General features: G+C 39.8%; 1 protein-coding gene across 1 annotated transcript; it reads left to right on the top strand.

Annotated features, from left to right (window-relative positions):
- Positions 1-7492: 7492 nt before the first annotated feature.
- On the top strand, positions 7493-17739 carry hapln4 (hyaluronan and proteoglycan link protein 4). Its single transcript, XM_069694839.1, has 7 exons — positions 7493-7594; positions 9604-9736; positions 12368-12557; positions 13130-13302; positions 13427-13542; positions 13913-14099; positions 16451-17739. The coding sequence occupies exons 1-7, from the start codon at positions 7592-7594 to the stop codon at positions 16840-16842; spliced, it is 1194 nt and encodes a 397-aa protein (XP_069550940.1). The 5' UTR covers positions 7493-7591; the 3' UTR covers positions 16843-17739.
- The last annotated feature ends 2034 nt before the right edge of the window (positions 17740-19773 follow it).

Consider the following 19773-nt stretch of genomic DNA (forward strand, 5'->3'; position numbering starts at 1 on the left):
GAATGACATGAATAAAAACCCAAAGGACCATAAATGAGAATAGAGAGTGATACGGGGACTGAATAAAGAAAGAGACAGAAAGACACACGGGGAACCTCTGGTGAGGGGGAGTAAAACAAGGAAAGAAAGAAAGGAGAATCAGGACAAAGCCACGACACATAGAATTACTATTTTAAGTATTGTCATGAAGTTTGGTCTGCACTTTTATGGAAGACAGAGAAGGAATCCTATTCATTTTGGTGATGCTCTGACTTTTTGTTTAGTTCCATTATGACGTTGACAGTATTGGATTTTAGTAAATAATTTAAATAATCTGTGTCATGAAATTTGGTTCAGACATTCATGGTGTCGAGATGATGGATCCCAATGACATTGGCAATCACCTGACTTTTCCTCCTGGGCCACTGTGAGGCTGATAGATAGTGAAATGTCTTGACAGCAACTGGATGGATTTCCTTCAAATTTGAATAGAGGATGAACCCTGCTGTCATTTTTCACCCAGTGCCAACATCAGGCAAAAGTTCTCACTTTTTCTGTGAAATATCTCAAAATCATGTCAATGAATTTGCACACTAAAAAGTTGGCTACTTTTCCTCTTGGGCAACAATAAAGCTGATATTTGCAGTTTTAAATGAAATGTCTCGACAGCTATACTGAATCAATTGCTAAGAATTTAGTACAGACATTATCCCTTCAAAATAACTCTGGTGACCTCTAGTGCCAACTTGAACTCACACTTTGATTTATGACCAAATAGCTGCTCAAATTATTGGCATTCCCATCAACCTTAGCTGAGCTTGTGCTAATTAGAAAACGTTACCATGCTAACAGGCTAAACTAAGATGGCAGGATAGCATTACCCTTGTGATATTAGCATTTAGCTTACATCATCTGCTTTCAGAGCTTCTAACAAAGCTGCAGACTCCTAGTCATGTTTCATATTTATTGAATTTTCTCACTACTCATTCCAGACACTGAATGAGAAATGAGGAGGTGAATGAGCATTAAAGCACACAGGGTTATTGAACCTTTCCATTACCTTTTGCCTCAAGGACTCAAGTAAATAGCATATTGATGGCTGGAGCAGCCTCCTGCTCAGGTTTTATATATTGAGGTGATGAGGTGGGACCTTCCCAAAGGAAAACAGTCAAAATATCTCTGGCTCACATTGTGCACAGCTCAGTAAAGAAGTGCACACAGAGCAAAAGACAAACAACAAGAGTAAAAGCTAACAGGTAGACATAGTGTTTGCAGTCTGTAAAACCAACGACATGTTCTGTCATACTATGATATTACAACTACTCTGCTCCATGTGCAAATCAGAGACTTCAGTTTGCCTCGGAAGTAAAACTGTTTGTTCATAAATATTAAAAAAAATAACACCTTGACACTCACACCATGTTAAATGTAAATACATGCTTAGCCGTCCCCCTCACGCTTTCTGTTTCTACACCTCTGATGTCGTATAAAAACTAATGAACATGTTTTGAGTTTGCTATGTGGCAGCGGCTGATCACGTAGGGCATGAAGGTAAAAGAAAAGTCCCACAGCCAAGTACAGTAGTTGCGATGCCTCTGCATGTTCAACCTCACAGAAAGTCACACAGCAAATTTCTTGGCTGAAGTTTGTGAGCTCTGCATAAGTTTAATTGAGAAATTAGACATGAATCTTTATAATATCTGCACTAAACAACTTCAGAACAACCCAGTGGATAATAAAACAAGGCAGTAGACAGTTTAGCATTATGAAAAAGCTGTAAGTCTGCCCAAAATTACAGCTTAACAGCAGAATATACTGTCTATAAAATATGTAGTTCTCTAGTTATTTTAACAGTAAACATGCCAGTTGATATTTCATTAAAAGATACTAGACTACAATCTGCCAACAATAGTGTTGCATCCTGTGCTACACTTACAGCAGCCAAGCAGCTTGTTTTAACTGCTGCTAGTTGGAAGAGTGGGCTTGATCTTTTCTTATAAACCAGTAATAACATATTGGCTTTGACAGCATCTACTTTTCAATCATATTAATTTGTTTGTTCTCTGATTAGTTTTAATATAAACCCAAATCACGATGATTGACTTCTCTCTACTCTCCTGTAAAAGTACTTTTTTAGGGGGGGACTTTGCTACCGCCATGTAATTCCCAGCACAGCTCCATCAGAAGCCCCATTTGGACAAGATTAACTTCGCAAGGGAAGGTGGGGGAATAAAATTTTCACTGTGCTCCTCGCTGGTTTAACTCATCGTTCCAGGCGACATTCTAACCACCAGGAAATTACAGGATACATTTTGTAATAGACGTAGACATCCAGCAGGACAACGCTTCAAGAGAAACCCAAACGACTCTCCAGTGGGGCGCCAGGGAGTCAAAGGGGTGAAATTAAGTCAAAAATGTTACTCCTTCATGGAGTCATAACTCAGCACAATCTTCACACAGACATGAAACAGATATTGAAATCATTCAGTATGACCTACACTTCCTAAGCATATCATAACCTCCGAGGTCTCTCGTGAACAAAGGTCTGTCGACCAGCTTTTACATCAAATAAAAAAGAGTATCATCACAATTTTTTTAAGCATCAAAGTAATCCAGTGATTCTCGACTGCACATCCATATGGGATTGCCTGATGCCTTAATCAGTATACTTTTAATGGCGCTAGCTTGCTAAATTATAAACAGATATAGGCCAAAAAAAAACTGGGTTTTGAAGAGAATGCCAGTACACAAAGGTCCCAAATAGACATACTGTATATATTGGTACATAAGCATGTTTTCACATATCACACTAGCAAAAACACTTTTAACACAAAGTCAGATTTCATAGTGAGCTGATTAAAAAACTAGAGTTAAGGCCTCACAAATGTATCCCTCTGCCAAGCAGTATAGTTACAATTTACATCCACATCTGTTCAGAATCAATATAATATACTGTATGAAGTGCAGACTTTGAAGGAATTGTTATGTGTTCACATGCTCGGCCAATAAAGCTGATTGAGAGTAGACAGTGCTTCAAATATGGATGTTGCTGCAAAGAAGCTACAAATTCTAAAATGTAGACACTTCACACACATCTTCAACTTGACAGCACAGACGGGTTTTACAATCAGTATAGTTTCAAGGTCGACACCTCGATATGTGTCACCAATGTGAAATATGTTCACAATCTCCCCTTCTGTTCCTGAGTAATGGTGTTTAATAATGGACAGAAAAGAATATTTTGATGTCAAAGTGAAGTTAATCTTTGGCCTTTTGGATATGAATTGTCTTTCTAGATATTTGTGTGACAATCGTATCAAATGTGATTTGTGAAGTGACAGTGACCTTTGACCTCTGGCCACTGAAATCTAATTATCCTTGGGACCAAGTGAACGTTTGTGCCAAGTTTAACAAAATTCCCTTTAAGCGTTCTTGAAATATTGTGTTCATAAGAACAGGACAGACAATGCCTTCGGTTCCGGCTGTTGCCAGCGCGGAGGCACACAAATATGGACAAGCAGACCCTCATGCAGAAAAAAAATCTGATCCTCTTTGAAATAGAATGAAGTTGCTCCAGAGGGGATTTAAATTACAGGAGGACCAGAAAAACAGAAGGTAATTGCAACTGTAATTATAACTTGGGTAGTGGTGAAAAATGGTCCACATACGCACAGTGGATGGGATTAAAATCACTCACCACAGTGCAGGTAATGTTAAAATCACTCCCTCCTCCCCTGGAGAAATACTGTAAATCCAGTCCAAATGGGGCTTTAATCAGCCTAAGCAGAGGGCTAATCAGCCAGAAGTGAAAACACCTGTTGGGAGTTACAAAGCCGTTAAAACAGGCTACATTGTGGTTTGCTGCAAACATGATTTAAATGAGTATAAAAGGTCTGTGCTATAGACGTTTTGCAGTACGTTATATAACCAGGATATTTGGAAATGTCTGCATGTCAAGCCACAAATGTGAAATAGACATTGTGGGTGTTTGAGTAGGGAGAAGGAGGGCATGTTACTCCACAATATGCTCACTATTTCTGACCCAACACTACCGGAGCCACGAACAGATCATGACTTAGGAGCTGAGTGGCCAGGATGTGCTGCAGAAGCTGGTGTATACTTCAACAGCTGCTCTTGTCGCTCACCAACTCTGGTGAACTTTTTAAGAAAGCTTTTCTTTCTCAGTTTAAGTAGGAAAACAAGACGTGCTATTTCCATCCTACATTCTGTCTGATCCTGGGGGCCCAACATTTCCAGCATTTCATCCTTTTCTCTGCTCACATTCCTTGATCCGCTTCTTTTCTGATGTTGCTGTGTGCTCGCTCTGTGTGGGTGGCCCAGTAAATGGTCGACTGACGCTCTCATCATTGTCTTTTACAAAGACATCAAATGAAAGACTTATGATGTTTTTGTTCGCATAAACAAACACACTTCAATGGCCACCGAGCTGAATGAAGGAGGTTTCTAACATATTTAATGCGATGAAAGACCACTGTGATGACAAGGGCTTTTTAGTATGAAAGGCAAAAGACTGATAAAATAATGTAAAAAAATGGATTGCCACTCTGTGATGTAATTGACAAATACTGAATCGATCTCCCAAACCTTTTCAGTAATATGATGCTTTGGTTGCAGCTCAGTCCTATCAACACATAGTTTTTTCTTGACAGAGATAAAAGGGTTATTTATGTGGTTAGATGAAGCTTTTTTTTAAAACAGCAGTGTAACCCTTCTCTCCATTCCTGCTCCATCAATAACAGTAGCCCACACATAAGTAATTATCCCTCGTACTTTGCTGAGCAATAGGCCAACAGATAGGGAGAGAGGCAGACTCATTTAATTCACTCTCCCTCAGCAGCTTTTTCCTGCTGAAGTGCCGGCATCGCTCCTGCTCGCACATGCTACCAGTGCACTCTGTGTGTGACAGAGGCTTTAAATCGAATGTGGCCGCTTCAAACAGCTCTGTAATCCCATGATGGGAGTCACAGGGGATCTCTGCTGCAGATGTCTGCTCGGCTGTGCAGGTGGCCCTGGAGAGTTGTGGAGCTGTGGCTGTGAAAAATACAACTAAACAATTCACATTAAAGGATTTAGCAGTGAGATGGCACTTTATAAAATCAGTTCATGGTTTCTGATTTCATGAATGCAAAACACAGCTTCAATAAAGTATCCATTAAAGCATGGCTTATGATGACAAAAATCTCACAATGGCAATTAGCATAGAGTTATTCAATTATTAAATCAAATAAGCTAGTGATCAGCACTAGTTTGGTTAACCTGAACAAAGGTTGCTCTTCTCCTGAAGAAACCAGGTGGATGGATCAAGTGGGTGCATGGACCAATCAGCTCTGTGTGGCAGCACGACTCAAGATCTCTGCAGTCATTTTATGTTTTACACATGCATGTTGCAATGTTACGCTAATCTGCAACATTAACAGGCATCAGTCAATATATGTGCTTTAACTTGAACCTGCATTCATTGATGTTTGGCCCATGTAATCATCCCTGCACTTCCAATGCACCAATGCACACAACAAAAAAGTAAATCGTTATCTTTACTAGAATGTTTTTTCCTTGATGTTACTTCAAAAAATGTGCCTTTGAAATCCTTTAAATTCCACCTCACTGAATCGCTGCTGGTAGACATTTCTGGCCCAGATTTATTTTCTGTTCATTTTTATGCATTTCATTTGAGAAAATTACCTCCCTCCTAGGTAACAGACATCTTCACAGTGTCTTATTTGGAAAAGTTGCCTGGAGTCTAATATGGGAGGATAAACTGGAGAGACTAATCCTGTAGATATAGAATACAGAATATTTTGTTCATTTGATTGTAACCAATAGATTATTAAAGACCACGTTAAATAACACCAAATTGCCTGTTAGTGCTTTTGGAAGCAGACAGTTATTGGCTCAGGTCTGAAATTAAGATGGCAATGGTATAATGTTGTCAACCTTGAATTTCTCACTGAAAAAAACCCATCACTTTAGTGTCTCTGTACTTCTTTTCCCCTCTGTTGCTGCTTTACATGCTAACATGGCTGTGATAGTCCATGCAGAGCCTAGGCACATGTCTCACACTCTGGGAACTGCTCTTCCAGTGATGCCACACAAGACTGCAGTAACTCAAATAGCTACACGGTTTACAGGTGCTGATCATTGCTCTAGACGACACGGCTAGTCAACTTGAATCTCAGCAGCATCATGTAGCCATCACAGCTGTTTCATTTCTGTTAAATTTTTACATTACAGCTGCCTCATGCTGAGCGTCCTGTCTCTTCTCATTGTTGGCGGCAATCATCTCACCGTCATGCCCAGGGAAGACTCCTGTAGCATTTGTGCCGCGAACACATGTGGAGTTTAAGAGAAACGTTCGACATATTGCTGACGCTGCTCTTAACCTCTTTAATACATTGTTGAGTGGATGAAGGGCAAAAAGCAAGCAGGTCTGCAGAAACTCATGACCTGCCTCTCTGCAGTTTACACCAACAAAACTTAATGCATGGACTTCACAAGTAAAAGGTTTGCTTTCATGAGATCGGTTATCTTGTAACTGTGCACAGTAATTGGAGAGGTTGGTACATAAATATGGGATTTTCAGCACAAGCTCACTTTTACTGAGTCTCGTATTTATTTACAAACCTAAATATGCTAATGAACCCATTAAATATCCTGATTATTTGCATCGTAATCATATTTTATTAATGTCTATATTATAAATGGATCCACATTGGTCATATGTAATAATGAATTGTTGTGGTAAAAGTAATACCTCTGGTATTATCAATGAATGTTAATTAATCAAATTAAACTAAAATTATTTTCAAAACTGCATTTTAACAGGACAAAACCTCCCACAGACCCACACTCAGAGGTGGGCAGCCATTTGCCTTGACTGGGGTGAAGAGAGAGCAGAGAGAGAAAAGAACAGCATGGCGATCCAGGACAATAAACTGTCGGTGGGGCCAGCCATCACAGATCAGAGAAATTCAGCTTCATGGCCAAGAGTATGTGCAAAAGAAAGCACAGAAGCATGCGAGCGAGGGAAACTTGTATGGAGGAGCAACAAACAAAAAGCAAAAAGCTATGGGAAAGAGGAGGCATGAAGTTAAGGTGATGGTGCTATTATTGTAACAAAAAAAATTGAGCTGTAAGTTTTATTGCTTCACTCTTTTTTTAGCAGTAAAGTTGTTTGGTTGATTTGTCTTAAATAAAACGAGCAATCTTAATTTACAGTTTCAATATCAGTGGCTTCCTTTATTTTGATTATTTTTTAATATCAACATTGTTTTTCCTGAGAGTTAGTAATGTTTCACTGAATCAAACTGACACTGGAACCAGTAAGGGACATTCTAATGGGCTTCAATAATTCACAGAGAAGACATTAAGTTATCCACACACAAATATGCGCTGCGTCATCGGAGGACTGCGGGACCCACAAACAGCCGAGGTTCCCCTGCAGTGTGAGAGAACAGAGATGGGACTCGAAACAGAGGGAGGGGGGGGGGAGAGGTGAGTGCTGCTGCAGAACAACGTTCAGCCTAGCTGAGGAGTTAAACATTTCACAGCGGCACATCTGCTTCATCCAGGCATTATTCCTGTTGTGATAGCCATGGTAAGTCCAAATCACTTCTGTGCTGGGATAGCAGGGCTCTGCTCTGCAGCTCCCTGTGCTGCATGAGAACTGCGGGGATGATCATTGGACTCACCTTGAGAGAAATCATGCAGCAGGGCTGTTTATGGTGTGCAATGTGCATGTAAAATAGCTGTTTTAGTAACTGCTTCACTGGGGCCTGGATTCATGTTCAGACTTTATGTACTGCAGCAGTGCTGTTTCATTGGAGGTGATTATTCACAGGTGACAATGCAGATCTGTAGCAATGCACACACTAGCACTTCTTTTGCACTGTCTCCTGCAACCAATCATGGATTAGATATGATGCAGTATCACGGGTGTCACATGCTGCGTTTAAAATACATCTACTAATGTAAAGGTCCGTGCGTCTATTACCCACTCACCCTTGATGAAAACATGTAACCTGTCATTCCACCTTGTCAGCGTTATGTTTTGCCTCACCAATGTGTAAAAAGTAAGTTGCCTGTGGTTTTGGCACCAAAACCATGTGGTTAGGTTTAGGTTTGGATTTAACATGCTCACAGTTTAGAAAGGTTTAGACACTAAAACTGCTTGGTTAGTTGGTAAAAGGTCATGCGTGGGTTAAAAATAAGTAATTTTTCACGAGTAACATTACGTAGCCTAGCAGATCTTTTGAAAGTTAAATAGATGTCAGTAAATTACTCACGCTACTTGAAAGAAACTCATGTTGACTTTTGCTTCCTCAGACTCGAACAAAAGGTGTCCTAGTGTAAGTCCTTTGTTTGTTCCCCCTCCTCCCTATGAGGAGTTTATCACTCTTTGTACTTAGTCACGTGACCTTTGTCACAATGCCTTCTTCTTCAACTGTGGTCATACATGTGTGTACCGTAGACTGTATATAAAAGTTGACATAGCCTCTGGATCTGAAAAATGCGGCCAATTCTAAAGTGCCTTAAACTGCAGAACAGCCGTTCACAAACAAGTGGGGGACGTCACTGCTGGTTGCTGCTTGGCGTGTACTTTTCATACCTAGGGAAGGCAAACTGTGACATTGACAGGGTATGCGCTAGTGGCCTGATGGGTGTATTGCACACTTTGGCGTGATACTGGGCTGTATAATGAGCATTGTACCAGAATCAGCAGCAGTAACATCCAAGAGGAACTGTGTTTTCCTGCAAAAATAATCCTTCATTGGTCCCTGCCAGAGGACACGGTTGATAACAGTCTGTCTAATATGTTCAATAAGCACAACAGACCCCTAGTTTCTTGTTTTTCTTACGTAATTGTGATGATTTTGTCATCGTTCATGTCCGCTACAGTCCTTGGTTCACTAATTGGGCTCTACTGATCCAAGCCTGTTTCCCCCAAAACTTTCCAAAAACAGTTCTTTCTCTAAACACTGGGCAATACAGATAAAAAAAAGTGCCAAACAAGCCTTAAATTCAGAGGACTATCTCTTGTTTTCATGCTGTGACTGTGAGCTAACAGGTTAAAGCTTGTATATGTAGCAGACTGCCTAGTTATTTTAAAGCCTGGCTCTTTCTCAAACCAAAAACAATCATGTCAGCCAACCTTATTTTCCTGAGAAAGCTGAAATAATCACTTATCTGCTACCCAATTCTATGCTTGCTGACGAGCTTTACTTCCCAGCTTTGGTTTGCTGGAGTTCTGGTGGAGTTTTAGGATGACTGACAGTCGAAATGCAGCAGACATTTAGATTTTGCCTGCGTTACATGAGATATATTATATGTATGGCTATAGTTTGTAGCTAATGTACAGTACATCATAATGTAGTCCTACATACAGTGATATCCACCAGAATTTGTATACCAAAGTTGTGATTACCATTACGTTATTCATAACTTGTTTCTCCTTGTGGTGAATAGCAGGACACTGGAGGTGTCAAGCTGTTGTCCTTGCTATGGTCCTGCTCTTCCCTGGAATATTACTGTGCTATTTTTCAAGTTCCCCTACTTTAGGTCAGAATGTGATGTTCCTATTTCTCTGTGTTCTGTCCTGTCCTGCAGTTTTCAAAGCAGTTCAGGCTTCTGATCTTTGGGAAAATGTCCTTCGTGGTGTTCATCCTAACCTCCGCCCTCTCAGTGTCTTGCCTGCCTGCTGACATCGAGAAGGGAGGGAGAAAAGTGGTGCACGTGCTCGGTAAGGACATTTTATTACTTGTGTCTTAACAGCTGCACATCTGCAAAGTGATGAGGTCTTCATTTCGCTGAGCTGAGCTGGAATATGCTAAAAAAAAAAAATCTAGTTAACGCACACGCAGTCAGTGTGTCCCAGGCCTAAGATATGTAGACTTTCAGCAGAGGCAGTTACCATCATAGGAATATTGTTGAAAGGCTGAACAGTTTCAATAACCTCTTCAGGGCCACCTTTGACTTATATTGTTTCAACTAAGAAACTAAGAAAAATACACTTGTTAAAACTTGTCTTGGGCTTCATAATGCAGAGAGCTTCTCGAGAGACAAAGCCTCCAGATTTAGTGTGTTCTATAGTCACATGAATATATACTATACTCCACAATTTGGAATACCTAATCACAGTATCACTAATCACTATTATATCTTGATAGAACATTGAGAATCTTCACATATGAAGCTCTTTTACATGATCAGATTTATAAATACCGCATTAAACAATATTCACCGGAGGATTGTCGTAAACATTTTACTTGCTATAAAAAAAGATCACATGAGGGAATAGACTGTTTACTGCAGGAGACTTGGCTGTCCATATTATCTGCTGTGGAGAGGCTAAAAGAGACTCTTAAATGAAAATCCTCTTCCTGCCCGCTACATATTGTCCCAACATATGAGTCTTTGATCTGTACAGGGTTAGGTTGTTTAACAGTGACATTATATTTTTATGTATTTATATATTTAAGCTCTTCAAATGTTTTGACAAATTTGCAGATGCTTCGCAGAGTAAGAAACTAACTGTAGCTATTTGGTACTGAAACAAAAGTACAATATTTGCTGAAATATATGAAAAGCATAGAGCAGAGACTAGTTTTCATGAAGTTGATTAAATTAAATCTAAAGTATCAGCAGGATGGTTAAGACATTAAGAGATCCCGTCTATAAACGCTGCCATTTATTCAATTCCGTTTTACAGACAGGGATGTCTGTAAACCTTAAAACTATAATGTGCAACTTTTACATATAAATGAAAGTCTGTTACATTTGAGCCCTTTCAAAATGAGTTCACATAGTGTTGATTAAGTCTATCATCAGCAATAATATATATATACAGTATATAGAGTTTTTAAATTTGGTGTCTGGTGAGACATTCCCGCTCTGAGCAGTCAAATGCATAATGGCTTCTGCCAGCCAAGCCAGCTAACTTCCTGTTTAGCTTTATGCTAACTTGGATGAGATAAAATAGTTCAATCATGCAGCTCTTCTCGACTTTCCAAACGTTATCGGACAGAATTGATAGAATTTTGATAGTGAAACGAGTCATTTCAATGCAGGTTGTGACGCATTATCTTTATTTTATCCATCATTAATCCACAATTTATTCACAGTTTTACAGCGACAGAGTACGCTACGGCAGAATATGACGAAAGCATGTGTCGACAGGGTTAGCCTGATGAAAAGCCAACATGGTGTTGTGTGTCTTAACTTTATGTTCCAGCACAAACCTCGGTGCAATATTGTACTTCAAGTTTTGATTAAACACCACTTGATATTTTCATGGCTAATGGTGATAAACAACTTTCCAGAGAGCAGTAAGCAATAATGGGACTAATTGCTAGCTGGCATGGATAATTGTAGGTGCCTTTATCTGGTCACAACATAACAGAAAACCTCTTGCAGCTGCTCATTAAACATTTTAAATGTTTATGCCACACTTGTTGTGTGCATACTCTTTGGTTGCCTAGACACACACACACAAACATAGTGTGTCTGCCAAACATGCAAAGTAGGTCTGTTTTTTTGTCCATTTGACCCCCCTGAAAGAGGGCTGTGGTTACTATTAGTCTTGGGTGAATCGCTGTCTGCAGAGGTTGAGGTTAAAATTTTGGAGTGGGTAATCTGATGATAGATGTTGGCAGAGATGTGACTACGTTGCATACTGGACCCTTTAAAGGGAAACATGTTTGCTGCTGTCGACAGGCTGACACTAATGTAAAAGCACAAGTAAACAGCACACGCTTTATTAGCTGATGCTGATTCAGTTTTGCAGGCGTCTCACTGTGATGTACCTCACAAAGAAAATCAAAGGTTGAATGTTACGATTAGTTACAAGTACAGGCAGTGCTAAGGATAATTTCAAACCGCATTGCAAGGACTTGACTGCACATATTTGTATGGTAATAGAGAATTTCTTAGGCATCCACTTGGATTTACTACTTCAAGTGTTATATACTTTTCATTTAACCAATTCATAACAGACTTCCTGCCAAGATACCAGTGCTGTGTCAATAACAAGCATACAAGTTCTAAACATCAATATATTTACACATATAAATATGTATCAATATATATATATATATATATATTTCTTAGGCATCCACTTGGATTTACTACTTCAAGTGTTATATACTTTTCATTTAACCAATTCATAACAGACTTCCTGCCAAGATACCAGTGCTGTGTCAATAACAAGCATACAAGTTCTAAACATCAATATATTTACACATATAAATATGTATCAATATATATATATATATATATATAATGAACACATTTACATATATAAAGAAAGTATAGGAAGGAAGATTCATGAAAATCTTCAGCGGTTAAATGTTGAAAGTCCTCTTGCTTCACTCAGAGGACGACAGCGGAGCAGTGATTGTGCAGACAGCTCCTGGTAAAGTGGTGACCCATCGCGGTGGCTCCATCACTCTGCCCTGCAGATTCCATCATGAGCCCGAGAACACCGATCCTGCTCGCATTCGGATTAAATGGACCAAAGTGACAGATGCTCTGCAGTTTGAGGACGTCTTTGTGGCACTTGGAAGGTAAATTCTGCTGCTTCATTTCTCAATCAATCAATCAATCAATCAATCAATCAATCTATCTATCTATCTATCTATCTATCTATCTATCTATCTATCTATCTATCTATCTATCTATCTATCTATCTATCTATCTATCTATCTATCTATCTATCTATCTATCTATCTATCTATCTATCTATCTATCTATCTATCTATCTATCTATCTATCTATCTATCTATCTATCTATCTATCTATCTATCTATCTATCTATCTATCTATCTATCTATCTATCAATCAATCAATCAATCAATCAAATCAATCTTGAACTACCATTTCAATCCGTTTCTCAGTTGTGAGTCCAAAACCAACAATATGCTATTTCCCTGCTATATATTGTATTGCCTTCCACATATTCTGAAATCATGTTTCCATTTGGTAAGTATTTTCATGAATCCACTCAGACAGAATTAAGAACACACCAATTTCATATAAGGTGTACCAAGTATAAGTTTACCTTTCATGTATTTTCTTTTAAATATTTGGCTTGGAGCAACTGTTTAAAGGGACAACAGTGACTGTAAAATCTCTCCAGGCAGCAGCGTGTGTTTGGATCATACCGAGGCCGTGTGTTTCTGGAGCAGGCGGGACCAGGTGACGCCTCAGTGATCATCCAAAATGTCACACTGGAGGACTACGGACGCTATGAGTGTGAGGTCACCGATGACATGGAAGATGATACAGGATTTGTCAACCTTGACTTAGAAGGTCAGGAAGAGGAAGATATTTATTCAATACTTCTCAATACTCAATCAGCTATTATACTGTATACATTTATGGGAAATTGAGGACTCATAGTCAACAATTGTTAATATGTTTCTGTCACCTGTAGGAGTGGTTTTTCCGTATTATCCCCGTGAGGGGCGCTATAAGCTCAACTACCACCAGGCTGAAGATGCCTGCAAAGAGCAGGACGCCATCCTGGCTTCTCATTCTCAGCTGCACAAGGTGAGTTCACACATTCACTTTCAGACATGTACAGTCTCTCATGTTCAATGCAGATTAAAAACAAATAAGATAGACATCATAGATCACTAACTCGGCTCTGGATACCTTCAACAGTACATCCTTTTATGGGCCAATCTTTTAGATGTTACAACACATTCACTTAACGCACTCGTAAACTTTTCAGAGCAGCAGTAAGTCTGAAATAAAAAATAATATGGAGACCAGAAACTTTACTGCAGATCATGTAAAAAGCTGTAAAGTCAAGAGTAATGGAGTTATGGTAGAGGATATAAACTAAACCTTTTCTCCTCTTATTAATGTCTTCAGTCTTTAGGTATGACCCACTAACCTACATTATCATCTTCCACAGGCCTGGCTGGAAGGACTAGACTGGTGTAATGCTGGATGGCTGGAGGACGGCTCAGTCCAGTATCCTATCTCTCATCCCAGAGACCAGTGCGGCCGAAAGGACACCCCAGCGGGGGTTCGTAACTATGGCTACAGGCATAAGGAGGATGAGCGCTATGATGCTTTCTGCTTCACTTCCAAGCTCAACGGTGAGAAACAGAGAGATACATAGGCTGCAGATGTGTGCACGTGTGTATCTGACGATCAGTAATACTTTGTAGTCCCACTACGTGACCATAAAACTAAACACAAACATCCAACCTGGTATTCAGCATCGGTAGCTCATGATTGGAAGAAAATAAAACACCAGCAGAGTGAGTTTGTTGTGCCACTGTATGGAAAGAGGATGTATCATGAGCATTGGACAGCGGGGAAATGAGGCCCGTGTCTCTGATCACTGCCTGTGATCTCGCAGGCCTAAGGCCATTGGATTTAAATCAGGCTATGTTGATTTAGCCCTGCTAGGGCCACAATGTCCTCTGGGTGCAATGCGTCGCCTTTCATCTTCCAGCTCTTTGATTAACATCACATTCCCGCAGAGAGTCTTCACACACCACCTTCAGGTTCATAAGCCCAGACAAACTTGGGAAAGTAGGAGGCTCGATTAGTTTTTACTGCATAATAATAATGTATCATCTCGGGGCAGTCGAAACGTGACATAGTCTGTGTGACAAGAAAAAGGTGTGATTAAAGGTTTGACTCAATCATCACTCAATCATTGTAGAAGCATGCCATTAATCAAAGTTTTTATAGTAAATATTAAAAAATCAGAGAGTAGTTTGCTATTTTTACTTGTAGTCTAGCGGGGATTTAGATGAGATGATTCATAACACTGTCATTTCTGCAAGCTAAATTTGTAATTGTCTGGTGATAAACTATATGCTGTAAAAATCTAAACATGTTCCAAAATAGGTCCATTTCACTCTCCCCCCCAAAAAAGATTTACAAAACAACATATGTGACTATTTTCACACCCTCTATAGCACCAACACATCCTGATACCTAAACAACACAATTGCTAATTTCCCCAAACTACATACATCACCAGCAACAGGCGTATGCCCATCGGACCTTCATTGTCATGGTAATAATTATAAGACATGGTTAACATTGTGAAAAAGTTGCACTTTGTTGAGGTAAAGGCACTAAAACTGCTTGGATAGGTTTAAGATAAGATCATAGTTTGGGTCAAAATAAGTTTGTTTGTTATGTGAGTTATGTTTTGTTCGTCACGTAAGTTAAATATGTTACATAAGTTACCTTAGGATAAAATAGGTCATCACTGATTTCATGTGGGACACAAACAGCGGTCTCCTGGGTCAAAGTCCTGTGTTTGATCCATCCCACCACCTGCAACTTCTTCCATACACGGACTTTGTTACGCTTTATACTTTGCGCATGACTTCTTAATAATGCAGCCACTAGAGGTTGCCTACGTAAACACTAGTCGTTAACTCCGTTAAATTGTTTAAGTCGGTTAACAAATTGTTGTTTTTTGGTGAAGTTGGGCTGTAAAATCAATTTACTCACACCTCTAGAGCTCACTAAACGACATATTATATTGTATTCGCTCATACTGATGTGTAAAAAGGTTTTTGTTCCAGACTTCTTTGAAGGAGAATTTAAATCCTGTCATGCATTCTAAAAATGAAATCTATATTACTTTGATAAATGACAGTGCTCTACATTTCAATCACAAATTGTTTTGAGATACCCTAAACTGGGAAAAAGAACCAGTTCCTCTCCTCAGCGATAAAAAAGTAGTCTGACAGAAACCTTCAATTATTGCTCATAGCTTCCCCTGTGTGTTAATTACTGTGGACAGTCTGTTGTGGGCAGGAAAGGTTTCAGCAGTGGTCGTGACCAATACTGTGTCTCAGTCCAGCTGGAAGGTATTTACTGAAAGTCCCCTGGGGAAATATGAGACAGTATTCTGCTTCTCTAATAGCCACCAGTCACATAAACAAGCATAAAATCAATAGCTGAGCCAAGTGCAAAACTTAGGTTGCTGACATGATTTTCATAAGCAGTTGTTGGGAGAGACCAGCAACTCTTTACTCTCGCTTAGCTTCTTTATTGTTTCTTTCTTTCTTTGGAGAAACTGCCATGTTTCAGCTCTTGCCAAACAATTTAACAAATCAGAATACCAGTTTCTTTGATATCGTCATACCAAGAGTCTCCCAAGAGGTGACATGAGAGCAAGAAATGGAAACGTTTTGAGAGTAATTTTGAGTCAGAGTTCTGTCCGCTCACACACTATTGCCTTTCGATTTTGAGCAGCTGCCGAGGCAGTTGTTGGATTGATTTGATATTCTGAACGCAGTCAGGCACAGAGGCCAGGAAAACTGAAAATATCCACCCTCGGGGCTCAGCTCGTCTCTCGGGCTTCCCTCTCTCACTCACTTCCCTTTTGCCCTCCTGAACAATGCTCTGTTTTCCTTCACCTTTTCACGTTCTTAGTACAAACACTGTCTCCCCTCCTTTCGCTCTATCCCTGCAGGCAAAGTGTACTTCCTCAAACGCTTTAAGAAGGTGAACTATGTTGAGGCAATGAAGGCATGCATTCGAGACGGTTCGTCGGTGGCGAAAGTGGGTCAGCTGTATGCAGCATGGAAGTTTCAGCTTCTGGACCGTTGTGAAGCCGGCTGGCTGGAGGATGGCAGCATCCGCTACCCGATAGTCAACCCCCGATCTCGGTGTGGAGGATCCCAGCCAGGAGTCCGACACCTTGGCTTCCCTGATAAAAAATTCCGTCTCTACGGGGTCTACTGCTTCCGCAAGAACAAGGATGAAACAGCAGGTGGTACTGGAAAGACAAAAAGCCCTACAGATAGTTTGACAAGGAGGAAGAATGGCAACAGCATCCCCATGAATGCCACAATGGTGATATAAAGTGGAAAGACTGAGAGCAGGAGGGGGATGCAATTTTAGATTTGACTGCATCTGTCGCCTAGCAGCCAGACTCCATTCATTGCTTTTTAAAGTAAAACACTCACAGACAAGATGTATTTATTTGCAGATTTGCCAGAGAGAAGAAGCGAGGCTGTGTAAAATTAGGGGTGACATCTTTATTAGGGTGATTTCCCTTTCGTCGGCAGCCAGTCAATCATCTTAAGGAGTGAGTATGTTAGCACATCTGTCCCCGGAAAACTGTACGATTAAACAGCAGCTTGATCATCACTCAGGCACACATCAGATGACAAAGTCTGCCATGAATAGTCTTGTTTACATGTGTGTGTGAATAATCTTTTGGCCCCCCCTGACTCCAGAGCTCTGAGCCCCAGTCTGAGCCAGAATCCCTGTGCCAGGGTGAAAATATTCATTACGGAGTGAGATGGGATGATCTGCCTGACTGTATGGAAAAAATCCAAGATGCCCTGTAAATTTTGATTGTACCAAGTGTAACTGCCTGTATCTGGGTGCCATGCTTGGTTAGCAGCCCTCTGGCACAGCGTGTGTCATTTCTATCATTAACTAAGACCTGGCAATCGCATCATCCGAGCTGAACAGGCCAAGTAGTAAATATTGCACTAGCGCTGAAATAATTGCACTTTAAACACATAGAGCTTTATTTTATGGTAGCGTCTTAGATTAAACTTAAGCAAGCATGTGTCGTTTGGCTGAGAGTAGTTGCTGGGGCTGAATTAGCAACAATACAAAGCTAAAATAATTGCTGTTTACCTCACATACTACACTTCTGAGCTGTGTTACATGCAGCGACCTTTATTACAGAGTATGTTACTGGATGGATGGATGTTCTTGAAGAAAATAAAATTCTTGAAATTTGAACATGTGTTTTGGTGCACTTTGTTTTTGTTTTTTTATGTAAAGAGATGTGTCTTAATTTGTGTGACAAATTAAAAGAGCCCCATGTAGCAGCTACAGACTGAAGCAAGGGTCTACAGCGATGCTAGCAGCTCATTTCTTAGGTTGTGCAACTACTTTGAAGGCAGATTTACATACACTAGTCAATAATGTAGCCTAGACAATTCAAAGTCACTTTAATGAAGTCAACAAGGGATCGTGAGTGTTTAATGGTTGCACTGGAATAATAACTGGAATCATCTCAAGTGTCATTGTTCAATTTCAGTTACAACACATTCCTGCAAGTGTTTCACAATAAAAGCCTTGTTAAGAAATGAAGTCTTCTGTTTATTGAAATGCCAGAGGGCTCTTAATTTGAAACAAATACAGGAAGTGTTTTTATGAACACAGATTGCAGTAACTTGAACAGGGCAGACAGTGGTGGGTGAAAACAATGCTTCAAATTGATGCCGTGAATTAAATATACACCTAAAATGTAAATACGACAACTTTGACCATTTCATTTGTTTTTATTAACTTCCTAGAGTGGCATACACTTTAGAGATGACTGGATCTTCAAGCACTTAAAAATGTTAATGAATTTCAACTGTGAACATTATATTTCCTCACTCGAAGAAAAAAGTGGCAGAACTTCTTTCCGATGCGCTCCGATAGCACTCAAAATAGTAAGTGTAAGTACAGTAAGTAGGCAATTTGAGACAGAGCCAAATGGGAAGGATCACCAAAGTCATCTTGTAACCATGAATGTAGTTATCCATGTAGTCTAAATTTTTGTGTGGCCAATACCTCCCTGAGGTTCATCATACTTTCTTTGTCTTTAAAAAATAGTCCACATTGTTATTTTATAGACTGGGACTTAGGATACCTTGCGTGTCTCATGAAATTTTAATTTTTGCATTAATAATTGTGGCTAATACGTTGTAGTATTAAATCAGTTATGTGAGCAGGTGTCACAGTTGATGATTGGCTGGTCATGAATGGTTCGTTCTGGAGTATATGTGCTTCTTTCTGGCTCGCATGTTCGAGTGCCAGCGGGAGAGACTGCTGAGCAGTGAAAACAGCTCCAAGGGGGTGGGTGTTGGTGTTACACAGCAGAACAAACTATGTCATCGTCATAGCAACCGGCCGCACATAATTAAGTCAAGTTCAACGCAAGTCCAGCACCATGAAATAAACACTACGAGAAAAAAAAAAAAAAAAAAAATCGAATCTGTGTGCTGCATATTGATAGCTTTGTGTTGTTTTATACATTTTGTATGAAAAAGAAAAAAGATCTGAAATGACCTCGATGAAATCTGATGATTTTAATGATTTGCTAAATACTCTCCCCAGCCCCATTAATTTGAGCTACTGTGTGAAATTAGTGTCACGGCCACTAAATTAATAAGCAACGTACGACTTGATGCTCTATGACATGTATAATTTATGGTAGAATACCAATATAATGCATTTCAGTGCCAAAGTAATTGAGATATGTGCTCAGGATTGTGACGGCAACCATTTAAAATTCCCTCTGCAGGGTCACATAGCATTTCATTAGAAACAGCAGGCAGTGCTTTAGATTTTGACTGCCAGCTCTTTGGGAAGTAGAAATGTATGCAGTATGCTTTTGTTAACAAGAATAATAGCAGTAATAGTAGCCACAGATTGGAATATACTCAGCCCTCAAAGAAACCAACACACCCAACAGCTGCTGATCTCAGCATGCCAAACAGTTGAAAGTCCTAATGAGACAGGAACATTACAGCTTGATTAAATCTCCATCGCAATCACTTTATTCATTACCATTTGATGTAAAGACAGAAAGAAGAGACAGGTAGAAGGACGGTTCTACAACAGAGGCAAAAAAGCAGCTGAGCCCTTCAAACTAGTTTGCTCAGAAGATGACAGCGCTGTCTTCACTTCATCAGGCCTTATCGTCGCCCTTTCTCATGAGCATGAAATTAAATTAGGCGACCTTAGAACTGCCACACAATGAATACAGAGGAATGGAATGGC

This window comes from Brachyistius frenatus, unplaced genomic scaffold, assembly GCF_029030835.1.
Source record: "Brachyistius frenatus isolate BFR_SWC_R1_liver_20210118 unplaced genomic scaffold, ASM2903083v1 Contig_18, whole genome shotgun sequence".
NCBI lineage: Eukaryota > Metazoa > Chordata > Actinopteri > Embiotocidae > Brachyistius > Brachyistius frenatus.

What these genes read in the sequence shown, in the direction of transcription:
- hapln4 (XM_069694839.1), top strand. An exon ending in AAAAGTGGTGCACGTGCTCG is followed by an intron (nt 9,737 to 12,367) that starts GTAAGGACATTT and finishes TGCTTCACTCAG; the next exon opens with AGGACGACAGCGGAGCAGTG. An exon ending in GTCTTTGTGGCACTTGGAAG is followed by an intron (nt 12,558 to 13,129) that starts GTAAATTCTGCT and finishes AAATCTCTCCAG; the next exon opens with GCAGCAGCGTGTGTTTGGAT.